The sequence below is a fragment of the Staurois parvus genome, unplaced genomic scaffold (genome assembly GCF_062004578.1).
Source record: "Staurois parvus isolate SC_StPar_1 unplaced genomic scaffold, SC_StPar_1.0 ptg000684l, whole genome shotgun sequence".
Classification (NCBI taxonomy): Eukaryota; Metazoa; Chordata; class Amphibia; order Anura; family Ranidae; genus Staurois; species Staurois parvus.
This window is the reverse complement of record NW_028318480.1, coordinates 1618477-1634283: the sequence shown is the minus strand read 5'-3', so window position 1 is coordinate 1634283 and position 15807 is coordinate 1618477. Positions and strand designations below refer to the sequence as shown.

At 42.2% G+C, this 15807-nt stretch overlaps 1 protein-coding gene and 1 long non-coding RNA gene across 3 annotated transcripts in view; both read right to left on the bottom strand.

Moving 5' to 3' along the window:
- MSH5 (mutS homolog 5) overlaps positions 1 to 15807 on the bottom strand; it is a 113229-nt gene that overhangs the window by 69450 nt on the left and 27972 nt on the right. For both annotated transcript variants that reach the window (XM_089652504.1, XM_089652503.1), the window contains exons 6-8: positions 12750 to 12859; positions 11662 to 11697; positions 7539 to 7621 (exon numbers count right to left, since the gene is read on the bottom strand). In XM_089652504.1, coding sequence (XP_089508630.1) covers positions 7539 to 7621; positions 11662 to 11697; positions 12750 to 12859 — 229 coding nt within the window. The remainder of the gene's footprint in view (positions 1 to 7538; positions 7622 to 11661; positions 11698 to 12749; positions 12860 to 15807) is intronic.
- On the bottom strand, positions 65 to 5802 carry LOC149447487 (uncharacterized). The gene is made up of 2 exons (XR_016305868.1): positions 2403 to 5802; positions 65 to 2307 (listed from the first exon to the last, which is right to left on the bottom strand). It is a non-coding gene; the product is annotated as an uncharacterized LOC149447487 (long non-coding RNA).

Genomic DNA, 15807 nt, shown 5'->3' with positions numbered 1-15807 from the left:
CCTCATAGCCCAGTATGATTGCAGACCAGTGGGGGAGTGAGGAGGGGGGAGATTCAAACTCAGGCACAGTTCAGTTTTTTTATTGAAAAATAAAGGGAAATACAGGAGCAAAGAGCAGGGCAGTAGACAATCATACAAATGTGTACAAGAAAAATGGACATTGTTCATATACAGCATACACAATAGGATTACATCTTTACAGCCCTTTGTTGCAGAGTTTTAAGATCACATCAGCAAACATTTTACAGGGTATGTAGAGGTTGAGTAGAGGAAACAAAAGTCAGAGAAGGAAAAGAAAGAAAAGAAGAGCAGAACACACAACAGGAACAAAAATAACAATTGCAGGTGGGCCATCAAGTTAAATTTCAACAATCAAATAGCTGTAATGTATCAGATTTGTAAAATCTGTTCATTATCAATCTTGGAGGTACCAAGCCAGGCGTATCTAGCCAGTTCTGCCAGATTAGCTCAAATTTACATGGAGCACTACGGTGACGACAGGTAATTTGTTCTCGTAAAAGGAGAGAATTAACATACTCCACCCAACATTTCTTAGAAGGTATTGTACTAGGCAGCCAATATCTAGCTATTAGTTTTCTTGCTAAGTACAAGAGATGAGTAATCATGATATAGATACCTGGAGAGTACAGCTCAGGGTCCAGAGCTCCCAATAGACACACTAATGGATCTGAAGGGACAGGAGTCTGGGAGAGGGAAGACACAACCCCCAGAACATCCTCCCAATATCTTGCTAATTTTGGACATCTCCAAATCATTTGAATAAAGTCCCCTCTGTGTGCCATACACTTTGGGCACAAAGGTGTATCTCTCCTGCCCCATTCAAACAATCTAACCGGTGTTCGGTATGACCTGTGAAGGATAAATAGTTGGGATTACTTGTGTGAGGCCGACAGGGATTATACTGGTATCAACTCCAATGCCAAATCCCAATGATCACCCCCTATCTCCCCCAGATCCATAACCTACTGGGCCCTAGATTTCAAACTCGCATGGTCCTGGGTAGAGGAGAGTAATACTTTGTAGATGCAGGATATTAAACCATTGTGCAAAGAAGCCTGTAATATCTCAGTAAGCAGCCTAGACTTGGATCTGATGAGGGATAAAGTTTTCTTCTGAGCTTGTATAGCATGCCTGGAGATGAAGATATTTATAGAAATATTTATGAGGCAATGAGAACTCTTGACCCAGCTGATCATATGACTTAAAATGAACATCAGAATATAAATGACTAAGATAAAGTATACCTCTATTTTTCCATTCAGAGAAATCCTCTAATTGATTTAATTCTGGGTATCTAGGATTATGTCAAATAGGGGTGAAATCCATGAAACCCGATATGGCTAAGACTATCTTCAAGGCTTCCCAGACCTTCAGCAGGAGAACAGCAGTGGGACTTGAGGGGAGAGCCGGGAGATCCATGTCCAAATGAGAAATAGGGAGTAAATCCAGATCGGGAACAGTTATCAATCTGGCAATTGGATCTAGATTGTCCTGTCGACCCCATCCCACAAGTTGTTGGAACTGGGCGGTAAGAAAATACCATTTACCATGTGGAACTGCCAACCCCCCAATATCATTACCATACTGTAGGGTATTCAAACTTATCCAAGCTGTCCTCCTTCTCCAAATAAGGGCCCTAAATTGGGAGTCTAGCCTAACCATTTCTGTGAAATCCACATAGGAGAGTTATGAAATATGTACAGGAGTTGAGGAGTCCATATCATTTTGATAAGGTTAACTCTTCCCACAACCAAAAGAGGCAGTTTGCACCAACAATGACCCTTCTGCCTCTGTCTATCTAACAGTGGTAATAAGTTAAGAGAATGATAGGAAAAAGGATCTGGAGATACTATCACTCCAAGATACTTGAAGGATTGAACTACAGGGATTTGCCTAGCACATGTTGGTAGAGGAGAGGAAATAGGATCCAGGGCCGTAAGAGCAGATTTCGTCCCGTTAATAGTGAAACCTGAAAAACTACCAAAGTGAATTATGGTCTTTATTAGGGTTTGAATGGATTCAGATACGTCCCCCAAATTAAATAAGCATATCATCAGCATAGAGAGATACCTTATCCTCCACATTACCTCTACAGAATCCCACATTAGAGGGGTGTCTACGAACCATGATTGCAGAGGGTTCTACTGCTAGGGCAAACAGGAGGGGGGATAGAGGGCAACCCTGGTGGGTACCCCTGTATAAAAGGAAAGTGGCAGAAAGCACATTATTAATACGAAGTCTAGCACGGGGAGCTGAGTAGAGGACCCGCACCCATTTTAGAAAACCCTCCCCCAGACCAAATCTCCATAAAACCTCTCAGAGATAGAGCTACTCAACCCTATCAAAAGCCTTGGCTGCATCCAAGGAAAGGATGTCGCTACCTCCCTGATTATCCACGGGTATCTGCAAATTAAGAAACAATTGTCTAATTTTATTGGCAGTTGATCTAGAGGGGATAAATGCTGATTGGTCCGGATGTATCAGTTTACCGAAGCATACTACATTATGATCTTTTAGACATCAGCACTGCAGTATCTCATGGAGAAGTGGCAAGCACCAGCAGTGCAGTACAAGCTGGTGAGGTGGCTAGCACTAATAGCGTAATGCAACCGCAGCCACCAAGAATTCATGTACAGGCCCATAGAGCCCATAGTGTTCTTCCGGAGCTGCTTGCAAACCCTAACTGGCTGCCCCCAGATTCAGCAGCACATGCTATTCTCCCATTGACAGCCCAGCCCAAGGTTCAGGTGGAAACAGCCAACTTAACAACGCTCCTTGACTTCTTTTCAACAAAGACCTCTATATTTGATTGTGGACCAAAGTAATATTTGTCCTACAGTATATCATCACCAACCCAAATTCATACCTTGCCAGGCCATTTGAGTGGAAGCCAATCACGGTTTCTGAATGTGAAACTTTTTGGGCCTAACCCTAACATTACAAAAAAGAAGTATTGCGGTCATATTGGTCCACAGACCTGATTCATCTTACACCCAAATGCTTAGCCAGGAAAAGATATGAGATAATAATTCATTTTATGCATTTCATTGACAATAACCTCTGTCATCCCCTAAGGTGACCCTGACTATGATTGTCTCTACAAAATTCAGCCCCTCCTAATTTACCTGTCCCAAAAATTTGCAGATATGTATACACCCCAAGAAAACATCTGCATAGATGGGTCCCTTATACATTTTACTGGCAGGCTTGCAATCAAGCAATATCTCCCCAGCAAGAGTGCCAGATATGGGGTCAAACTGTATGAGCTCTGTGAGAGGGCCACAGACTATACATACCACCTTAGAATTTATGCGGGAAAAGACAGCTAAGTGTAGCCCCCGTGTGCCCAGGCTACATAGGGAGCAGTGGTAAGATAGCGGGAGGCTTGTTGTTACACTTGTTTTGTATGGGGTACCATGTGAACACCTTTTAGCAAGCATCCCACTTTTTAGACATTTTTTCCTTAAAAAAATTGGCTGCTGTGGCACAGGCTTGTTAACATGCCACTTAGAAAGGGGGAGAAAGCTTACATGTGGCATGAAGAATTAATAACAGTAAAATGGAAGGACAAAACATGATGTATTCATCCTGTCTTCCATTCACCAGACACACGGTCCAAATTCACACAGCGTCTGGTGTCATTGAAAAGCCTCTCTGCGTCCAACTATAATCTTGATATGGAAGGTATAGACTTCAACGACCAAATGATGAACCCATATTTAGCCTCCGGCAGAGCTAGACACTGGTACAAAGAAGTGTCTATATATTTATTTCAACCGACTCTATACAATTTGTTTATTATTTGCAAAGCTATTGGAAGAACTGAATTCTTCCTAAATTGTCAGGACGCGATTGTCTCAGCCCTTTTTAATCCAGAAGACGCTGTGGCCAAAAGCCCCAATCCAGATGCAATTAGTTGGCTGCATGAGAGGCATTTTCCAGATGTCCTCCAACCTACCCCAACAAAGATGTGTCTATGATAAACACGGAATAATGTTTGACACTCGTTTTTTTTTTCACCATCCTGTCCTGACAAACCTGGCCTCTGCATCAATGACTGCTTCTTTTGCTAGTGAACTCTAGGGTACAGCAAGGCACAGCATACATTCACTAGCCACTTTATTAGGTACACCTTGCTAGTGCCAAGAAAATATCCCCCACACCATTGCACCACAAGCCTGAACCGTTGACACAAGGCAGGATGGATCCATATTTTCATTTTGTTTACGCCAAATTCTGACCCTACCATCTGAATGTTGCAGCAACCAGTCTGCGCATTCTCCTCTGACTTCTGACATCAACAAGGCATTTTCGTCCACACGACTGCCGCTCACTGGATGTTCTCTCTTTTTCGGACCATTCTCTGTAAACCCTAGAGATGTTATGCATGAAAATACCAGTAGATCAGCAGTTTTTGAAATATTCAGACCAGCTTGTCTGGAACCGACAACCATGCCACATTCAAAGTCACTTAAATCCCCTTACTTCCCCATTCTGATACTCTGTTAGAACTTCAGTAAGTCATCTTCACCACGTCTAGATGCCTGAATGCATTGAGTTGCTTCCATGTGATTGGCTGATTAGCAATTCGTATTATCAAGCAATTGAACAGGTGTACCTAATAAAGTGGCCAGTGAGTGTAGGTGTCCCCACAATTCTTGACAGAAAGGGTCCTTAACGATGTTAGGTAGTCAGGAAGCTGTTTATCACAAAAAGGTTATTGTTCAGAAAAGTTAAGTTACAAAAAAGGAACAAGAAAAATAAAAGTTGTTTTATCAAGTTAATGTTATATTGTTACTGTGTGTTATTGTTAACCTTTTTGTTTGCTTTGCCGGAATGACAATCAACTGCAGCACTGATCTGTGTATTCTGACAGCAGCCGGGTGCTGGTCTCAGAATACATACATCAGTGCCTGCAGTGTGGCAGGGGGAGATTTCTCCATCCGCAGTTCAGATTTCTGATTCAGAAAAAATTTTCTCAATCCGCAGTTAAAAGAAAAAAAAAAAAAACATGTTTGCACAGCATTAAGAGTCGGGTGGCCAGGTGGCTGTAGCTCCTATGCTTGGCATATACTTTTTTCTGGCACAGATGTCTTCATTCACATCAATTGATGTGAATGGACGAATCTGTTAGGGTCACACAGGCTGAACATAGAAAAGAACATTACATGTATGCCCAACATAAGAACTGAGGGGTGTATGTGTGGCAGTGGATTCTAATGCTAGGCATACATTTTTTTCTGGCAGAGATTTCTTCATCAACGTCAATTGATGAAAATTGAGGTATCTGTTGGGCAATATTTTTTTCATTCAGCCTCCTAAAATGCCAGGATAGTACAAACACCCCCCAAATGATCCCCTTTTTTGGAAAGTAGACACTCCAAGGTATTTGATAAGAGGTATGGTGAGTAATTTTCAGATCTCATTTTTTGTCACATGGTTTTGAAAAATTAAGAAAATAAAAAATATGTTTTATTTTTCTTTATTTTCAAAAAACCAAATAGCAACAAATGAGATCTGCAAAATACTCACCATCAGATACTGTGATAGGCAGTCAGGAAATCAAATGCGCAAGGTACACCCTTTGAAATCCTGAAAGTGTTTATTGGATTTTGGGCCCTGTAAGTGGCTAGGCTCCTAAAGAGCCTCACGCATGTGGTACCCCCATATTCAGAAGTAGCAGAATGTGTTTTGAGGTGTAATTCTATATATACCCATGGAATGCGTGCAAAATCACATTAAAGTGACAACGTTGTGTTAAAAAAAAACACTTTTTTTTCTTTATCATTTTGGCAAAAAAATAACATCTTCCATGTACTCAACATGCCTCTTAGATGGTAATTTGGGGGTGTTTGTTCTGTCCTGGCATTTTAGTGCCTCAAGAAATGTGATAGACAGTCAAAAAGTCAGAGCTGCTTAAAAGCTATGTAAATTCCAGTATATATACACTATAGTATGTAGAAGCTATAACTTTTACACAAACCAACTAACATGTACTTATTGGGATTTTTTTTCCATCAAAGACATGTAGCAGAATACATTTTAGCCTAAATTTATGAAGAAATTTGATTTATTGGATATATTTTCTAACAGAAAGTAGAAAATATTGTGGGTTTTTTTTTTCAAAATGTTTGGTCTTTTTCATTTATACAGTATTATAAAAAACCTAGAGGTACCGTATTTTTCGCTCCATAAGACGCACTTTTTTCCCCCCAAAAAAAGGGGGAAAATGTCAGTGCGTCTTATGGAGCGAATGTAAAGCGGCCGGTCCGGTATTTCTGCCGCTACCATGTCAGAATATCGGGCCGGCCGCTCAGCTCTTCTCTCCTGCAGGACCTTACCTGTTCCTCGCTCCAGCGCTGCAGTCTTCCCCTGGCGGCTTCTGTGACAGCTGGGTGCCCACTGCGCATGTGCGAGAAGCGCTGCACTTTGTGAATGGTCCGGCATCTTCTGTGACACATGACAGGTCACAGAAGGCTTCGGGCCATTCACAAAGCGCAGCGCTTCTTGCGCATGCGCAGTGGGCACCCGGCTGTCACAGAAGCCGCCGCGGGAAGAAGAAGGAAGGACAACTCCGCAGAAGTGGGAGCGGGTACCTGTCAAATTCAGGTACCCGTTCCCCCTCCCTCCCCAAAGGTCCGCAGTCTCTGGTAATCTCCTTTACTGTCTGCAGTCTCTGGTCATCCCCTGCACTGTCTGCAGTCTTTGGTCATCTGTACTATGTCCACCGTCTCTGGTCATTCCCTGTACTATGTCCGCAGTCTCTGGTCATCCCCTGTACTGTGTCCGCAGTCTCTGGTCATCTCCTGTACTGTGTCCGCAGTCTCTGGTCATCTCCTGTACTGTGTCCACAGTCTCTGGTCATCCCCTGTACTATGTCCGCAGTCTCTGGTCATCCCCTGTACTGTGTCCGCAGTCTCTGGTCATCCCCTGTACTGTGTCCGCAGTCTCTGGTCATTCCCTGTACTGTGTCCGCAGTCTCTGGTCATCCCCTGTACTGTGTGGCCGCAGTCTCTGGTCATCCCCTGTACTGTGTCCGCAGTCTCTAGTCATCCCCTGTACTGTATCCGCAGTCTCTGGTCATCTCCTGTACTGTGTCTGCAGTCCATTGGTTCAGAATATTTTTTTTCTTGTTTTTCTCCTCTAAAACCTAGGCGCGTCTTATGGTCAGGTGCGTCTTATGGAGCGAAAAATACGGTAATCAAACAACACCAAAAAGACAGCTTCATTTATGTGAAAACAGGAGAAAATTTTCATATGGGTACAGCGTTGCATGACCGAGCAATTGCCAGTTAAAGTAGCACAGTGCTGAATAGCGAAAAAAATGGTCTGGTCATAAAGGGGGTAAGACCTTCTGGAGGTCAAATGGTTAAAGAATAAACTAATAAAACATACAGAATGTGCATGGCTAACTGCATCTTTAGTGTTAGTGTATATACAAGGACATTGTAAATATGGGTATATTCTGTATATACAACGACAAGAAAGCGCTCACAAAGTTTAAAACACATCAATACCAAACAGGCTCAGCCCTTCCTTCCCTCCAGAGCTCATCTTGTATACAGATGGATGGGCCTCACTTTTGAATATCTGCAAAACACTGACAAATAATAGACATAAAATCTCAACGCACTTCGTTACTTTAGTAAAAATACATCTCTTTCTCTCTCTGCCTCTCTTCTTGGTCATTTTGGAATCTGAAAAAACAGTTCTCACTTCATATAAAATGAACTAAAGGGAAACTAAGGTCATGAAAATTACCTACTCTCCAATGGTCAAAGTCCCTCGCTAATGCAGGCATCTTCTTCCTGAGAGCAGGTATTCTGGCATCGCAATTGGCCAGCTTGGGATAACTTAACTCCTGCGCATACAGAGACATGGAACGGCCCTGTAGGATGAGCTGTGCATGCACAGCTCAGTTTACATACCATGTAAAACTGCAAGCAGGCAGGTAGCTTTTTTAATCAGAGAAGAGACATGCCTGTTTGTAGTCTATTAAGTGGAATTGCACTGCATCTGAGCACCTCAAGCCAAAAATGCTATTTAATCCATTGTTAATATTCAAAGCAAACTCACCACTCCATCCATGTCTCCATGTTTTATTTTGCTGATAATTAATTTTCAAACACACCCCCTGGTATTTCTGGCAGTGGCCATCTTGAATAAGGGCAAATGATTCATGTACCATTTACTTCCTGGAATCCATATGCCATTAGCCCAGGCATTGGCTGAGCTGAGAACCCTCCCTCCCCTCCTGAAGGATCCTGGGATTTATGACATAATTTGCCTAGGCATGGAAAACAGGACGTAACTGAGGAAATGTATAAAGAAAAAAAGTTTAAAACAAGTAAATATGATATACCTTCCTGTCTATTTACTAATGCTAGCAGCAGAAGGACTAAAAATAGTCAATGTTGATTGAGAGAGTGACGTTCCACTTTAACAAAAGACTTCAGTTTCACTTAAAACATCTCCAGAAATGGGACTAACAGATATTCCTAAATCAGGGCTCAGCAAGTGTAAAGACTTTCATTGCATTACCACCATGCCCTCATCCAGCAAACTTCATTCCTCAAGTTGCTGACACGCTGTATTTCTGTTTCCTCACACAGAGAAGTCTATTGAGATTTAGCTTACACCTGGGGGACTGTAATACCGAGTGCCTGGAGTGAAAGTGAGCTGGCCTGGCAAAGTGAAAGACAAAGAAGTCTTCACCTCCTAGGGACCTAGAGATAGGCATAATGTAATGTAGATAATTACACTTAACTATGTCCCAGTCCAAGGATGCAGCCTTCCTGTACTACACTTTTTTAATAATAATAAAACATCTGTTATAAGTACGCTGTTTCCCAAATCAATGTTAAGTGATTGCCTCACACTAAACTGCAAATATAAGAGCCGTTCACACTATAGAAATGCAATCCAGATGCGTCCTGGATATCTTTCCGCAGGTGCGTTTGTGACGTGTTCCAGTGCGTTTTTTATGCATTCCAGTTAATTTTTTCCCCCTCTTTTCTTCTGCAGTCGAAATAGGGACATGTGCGTTCCACTGTGTTTTTAATGCGTTTTGGTGCGTTCTACTTTTTCTTCTGCAAATGGAATGCACTGTAACTGCAAGCACAGATGACATTGACAACCATATAACCTACTTTCTGTGAGTTTTAGATGCAGAAAAAAGGGAACTGAAACTCATGTAGTGTGAACTGGCCCTAAGTCACAATATTACAAAAATAAATATAACTAACAAATCCGTGAAAAACTTAAACATAAAACGTTCCTGTCCACAGAACTAGAAAAACTAGTCCCAGATCCAAATATCCATTGGAATGAAAAGAAATGTTCATATGAGTGAAGAGGAGACCAGACATCAATCAGGGAGGAAGCCGTGTTTCAGAGCTGCTCCACCACAAAGGAAAAACTCCTTACCGGATATTCAGATCCCACAAAGAGATCATGAAGTGCATTGCTGCTCAGCAGTAATATCCAGCAACAGTCTGCTTGTCTGGGAAATCCATATCCCTCCTTCTGTCAATCTGGATGGATGGCCCAAAGGGATCTGTGAATGCACAACCGCTGCACAGCCATATACAGCACCACCGCTGGCAGTCTTCAGACCGCTTACTCCTTCCTCCATGCAGGATAAAAATAAAAAGGTGTAGCACTATTCCCTTAGGAGTCGCTAGAAATTTGAATCCCCTTATAGTCCTGCACTGCCAAACAACACGCACTTCCTCACAGACTTGCATCCAGGAGACAGTAAACAGGCACTGAGCTTGTTTTTTTTTTTATTTAAAGGGTAAGTAGCTTGGATGGGGTAAGGGGTGTATGGGATGCCCAAGGAAACTGCAATTGAGGACAACTTCCTGGAACTATGTACAAGTCTTTGCACAGCAAAAATCTCTTCTTGGAGAGCTCTCCAGCCTCTCCTGGTGTACCACCCCAGACCCCAAATAATCCTCCGCTATCCAGCTGTCTGAAGGAATCCCTGGGCAAGCTGAACAGTCCTGGGTAAGCAGCTAATCAGATTCTCCACCAGAGTGCTCCTTTCCTCTTTAACTGGCCCAGGGGGTATAGGATTACTCACTCCTGTTCCTATGAGCTGGTGGGTTGATAGCTGCTTTCAGGCCATCTGCTAGGTTAGCTCCTTCCCTGCTGCACAGATGGTCCTCGCTTTGGGGGCCGATGAGGTCTGAGCAGGCTCTATCACATTTAAAGGCTGCCCTATCCCCATGCCAAGCCTCTTGCTTGGGGATTGGCTAGGGTCACCTAAGTGTGCAGGCCAGCCCCTCCTCACCGCCACCCACTGCTTCTAGAATCTTCCCCAAGATTCTAGCGCAGGGGGAGGTATCAGAGAACTGACCTGCAGAGCCTCTCAACCCTGACCTGAATTTAGCCCTGCTAACTATTATACCCAGGCTGCTACTCAGTCCTCTTAACTAAGAATTGAACACTAGCTCCCCCTAGCTTCCTAGGAGGGTGCTACAAAGGGAACTCCAATAGTGTAATACCATAGGCAAGTTTTATTAAAAACACCACATACACATCCACTTGTGGTACAGCATGGATTACAGCTTTAAAAACGATCAAAAAAAATTACTAAATAACCCCACCAGGGTTAAACCACGGGGTACTCAAACATATTTGTATCCTCAAGGAGTATCTGCAAATTGGAAGAAGGAAGCAGTCTGAAAACTGGCGAATCTCCCTATTGAGGAAACAGACAGCAATAAAAGCTGACAAAGAAACTAACTATAAATTAAAAGGTACGGCCCACGCCCATATCTGGCCCGCTGGGACATTTTTTCCAGCCCACAGCTAGTCTTTAGACAGGACTTGCGCTGCATACTCATCCCCTGACTGTATGTAGTACAGGTCCCAAAACCCAACAAAGCCCGCCCATCTCCGCACTTCACTGTGTTGTTGGTTGCTAGGACTGCTGCTGTCCTAGAAACCAATGAAGTACTTCAGTGCAGACCTGCTGCACCTATCGGCTCCTGGCCTGCTGTTAACATCAACGTCCTTTACCACTGTAATTTTGCATACAGTGTACTTGTGTATGGCCCTTCCACATGGGGCAGGCTCCATTGGAGTGTGCTTGCTCCTCAGCGGGGGATCAGTCCACTGATCCCAGCTGAGCAAACGAATAGTTGGTCCGTGTCCGCTCCGCATATGCAGAGCGGACACGGACACAACCCAAACCCACTCTTTTTTTTATGGGCAGTCAGATGTAAATGGGCCGCCTGTCCGTTTACACCAGACTGCCATCCGATCCAACCAGCTAGATGGATGGGGAACGGATCCACATTAGTCTGTTTTTAACGGATAGGATCAGATCAGATGTAGATGGGTGTAAACGTATATGTGTCTGTTTACATCTGCCACTCAATAGAGGAGACTAGAGGGCCTGATCAGGTCTGCCTGAAAAACAGGCAGGCCCAATCAGTCCGCTAGTGTGTAAGGGGCCCAACAGTGGGGTGGGAGCAGGGAGGCGCAGCTCCTGTAGATTCAATTATACAGAACATATTTTTTTCAGCTCACGAATATGTGTAAAATATGCAATGTGGCCCTTGAAGTGAAAAGTTTGGAGACCCCAGATACAGGGGAATGCCTTTGCTATTTATCTACTATCAGTTATTTTACCTGAAAGTATCTGGTTCCATATCAACAATATCAATCCTAGAAATACAAACATATACAGTATGTGTTAGCTTTAAAAGTAAAGATATACCATACAGTATAATGGTTACAAGCACTGATCCTCCTGGTTAAGCATTGGCTAACCCTAACTAGCACTGATTATCTCACACCCCCCGGTTCACACTGTTAATATTTAAACTGTGTTTTAGTTTGTGTTCATTTAGTTTGTTCTCTTTTGTAATGTTGAATTAAAATTAAAATCATTTGTAAATAACTACACTATGCTTTCCTGTCAGAAACAGAATTTTATTGTCATTAAAAGTGGGTCAATCACAAAAGGAATGTGCTTTTTATGAAACTACTAGCGATCAAATGGTGCATTATAGTAGCACTGTATGAACACAAACAGTGGATGTAATCTCTACCTTTTGGACTTTTTAAAATTTAATTGTATTATATAGAGGATGTAAACCAAAGGAGTGGAAGCCCTCAAAACTCCAAGGTAGAACGGTTTAGAGCCAAAAACTAAGGAGAGGAGATCTTACTACTCCAGTCAGTCTTAGCCCTCCAGATACCACCTATACTTGGGATATCACTTGTGGATAGCCTGTCCCTTTAGCTACATGAATACATTTGAGCTGCTATTCTTTATATGTTAAGGTTGCCATAATGGCACAAGTGGGCACTGCTTCAGCAATAAGAGGCAAAAGCAAAACTAAGAGAAATCACCAAAATGGAACAGTGGCTAATTGGTTAGCACTTCTGCCTAGCAGTACTAGGGTTGTTGGTTCGAATCCCAACCACGGCACCGCCTGCATGGAGTTTGCATGTTCTCCCTGTGCTTGCGTGGGTTTCTTCCGGGTACACCAGCTTCCTCCCACACTCCAAAGACATGATGGTAGGTTAACTGGCTCCTGTCTAAATTGGCACTCGTATGTGTATGTATGAATGTAAGTTAGGGACCTTAGATTGTACACCCCTTGAGGGTTAGGGACTGATGTGAGTGTACAATATTTATATGTAAAGCGCTGCGTAAATTGACGATGCTATATAAGTACCTGTAATAAATAAATAAATAAAATAGAACATACAAGACATATTTTCTGAGGCTCAGGATTGGGACACCCACACTGCTGTCCTCTAACTGAACACCAATCCGGCGACGGTCAATAAACTTTAGCAGTCCTCCTAGAGCACAGATCTGTGAAAAATAATAACATTATATCATTATTTATACAATCACTAGGTGGATTTTAAATGTTTGTAAAGCCAAATAAAAAGCCATTTTAATTTCTGCCAAAGCTACTGTACAGCAGTGGACACTGAAGACCCATACCCCACCCCCACTGTCCAAAAGTTCACACATACTGTATGGACAGTTTGTGCCTTCATAATCTGGCATGCCAAGTGTCAGGATCACTGCATGCTTACTGCATTGAGAGAGGGTCAGTATACCAACAGCATCTTCTGCTTCTCCTCCCTGACTACCTATAGCATGTGCAGAGACTATTATACCACCTTTCCTGCCAAAACAGGATAAACAGAGATTCTAATTTCAATTCTCCATGAGGCTCCATAGTGGGTGCGTGGGCTACGTAGGCATAAAATTCCACAACTGCTTCTGCATACATCTTCTGCACTTTTGAAATTGTAGTAGTAAACCATTATCAGAGGTCCATTATCCACATTCCGTTATGTACATATTAAACCCAATACTGCAGCTTACCAATCCTTAGATGTGGTGGCTGCATTAGTTTTCTTTTTTTTAGTTTTTTTCCCTCTGTTTTCACTTGGTGATCTGGCCAGTAACACAGCTCCTGTATTAGAGTGTCCCCCATTCTAGATGAATGAGCACAGGGGGCACATTTGGACAGCAGCGTTGCCAGTCTGGGGGGAGGGAAGTGTTAGATGTACTAGCAGCTTTAGATACACTAACAAACTGAAGACAAACTCCAATTCACACTGCAGTTACATACAGTGGGGATCGAAAGTTTGGGCACCCCAGCTAAAAATTTGTATTAATGTGCATAAAGAAGCCAAGGAAAGATGGAAAAATCTCCAAAAGGTATCAAATTACAGATTAGACATTCTTATAATGTCAACAAAAGTTAGATTTTATTTCCATCATTTACACTTTCAAAATAGCAGAAAACAAAAAAATGGCGTCTGCAAAAGTTTGGGCACCCTGCAGAATTTATAGCATGCACTGCCTACTTTGCAAAGCTGAGACCTGCCATTGTCATGGATTGTTCTCAATCATCGTCTGGGAAGACCAGATGATGTCAATCTCAAAGGTTTTAAATGCCCAGACTCATCTGACCTTGCCCCAACAATCAGCACCGTGGGTTCTTCTAAGCAGTTGTCTAGAAAACTGAAACTGAAAATAGTTGACGCTCACAAAGCTGGAGAAGGCTATAAGAAGATAGCAAAGCGTTTTCAGATGTCAATATCCTCTGTTCGGAATGTAATTAAGAAATGGCAGTCATCAGGAACAGTGGAAGTTAAAGCAAGATCTGGAAGACCAAGAAAAATATCAGACAGAACAGCTCGCAGGATTGTGAGAAAAACAAATCAAAACCCACGTTTGACTGCACGATCCCTCCAGAAAGATCTGGCAGACACTGGAGTTGTGGTACACTATTCCACTATAAAGAGATACTTGTACAAATATGGTCTTCATGGAAGAGTCATCAGAAGAAAACCTCTTCTACGTCCTCACCACAAAAATCATCGTTTGAACTTTGTAAATGAACATATAGACAAGCCTGATGCATTTTGGAAACAAGTTCTGTGGACCGATGAGGTTAAAATTGAACTTTTTGGCCGGAATGAGCAAAGGTACGTTTGGAGAAGAAGGGGCACAGAATTTAATGAAAAGAACCTCTGTCCAACTGTTAAGCATGGGGTTGGATCAATCATGCTTTGGGGTTGTGTTTCAGCCAGTGGCACATGGAACATCTCACGAGTAGAAGGAAAAATGGATTCAATAAAATTTCAGCAAATTTTGGATGGTAACTTGATGCCATCTGTGAAAAAGCTGAAGTTAAAGAGAGGATGGCTTCTACAAATGGATAATGATCCTAAACACAGCTCGAAACCCACGGGGGATTACATCAAGAGGCGTAAACTGAAGTTTTTGCCATGGCCTTCACAATCTCCTGACCTCAACATAATTAAAAATCTATGGATAGACCTTAAAAGAGCAGTGCGTGACAGACAGCCCAGAAATCTCAAAGAACTGGAAGACTTTTGTAAGGAAGAAAGGGCAAAGATACCTCAAACAAGAACTGAAAGACTCTTGGCTGGCTACAAAAAGCGTTTACAAGCTGTGATACTTGCCAAAGGGGGCAGTACAAGATATTAACTCTGCAGGGTGCCCAAACTTTTGCAAACGCCATTTTTTTGTTTTCTGTTATTTTGAAAGTGTAAATGATGGAAATAAAATCTAACTTTTGTTGACATAAGAATGTCTAATCTGTAATTTGATGCCTTTTGGAGATTTTTCCATCTTTCCTTGGCTTCTTTATGCACATTAATACAAATTTTAGGTTGGGGTGCCCAAACTTTCGATCCCCACTGTAAGTAGTTATTTTTTTTCCTTTTGTGATAAAGGTTTTACATGAATAAATAAAAGCTGATCATTGTAAGCAACCTTGTCGGTGCTAAATGGTTTATCTCAACACTAACTTATACATTTGCAGGAGAGCTTGCCATGTTGAAAAACAAGAGCCTTACTGGACAGATCACCAGGTGAAAATAAAAAAAAGAAAGCCTAAAAAAAAATGTGATGCAGCTATCACATCTTAGCATTGGTAAGCTGCAATATTATAAATGTTTCCTTTTGGGATTAATAACACTTTAACTACACAGTTGCAAAGACAAGTTCAATAGAAGATAATTATGTCACCACTTAAAATAGTGCTAACTTGTGTTCCACTTCTCAGTGGTAATCCATGCCAAGCCACAGTGATGCCTGGATTTTTTCCAATCAATTCATCCAAATCCATTCAGGTGGTAATAAGCCTAGAAGCTGATTATTAACCTCCATAACAAACCTTACAGCAAAGACAGATATTCTTACACAGAGCTGACCATAAGCCCCCAGTCCCATCAAGCCAGACTTTGAAATTGTGCAACTTACATTGAAAG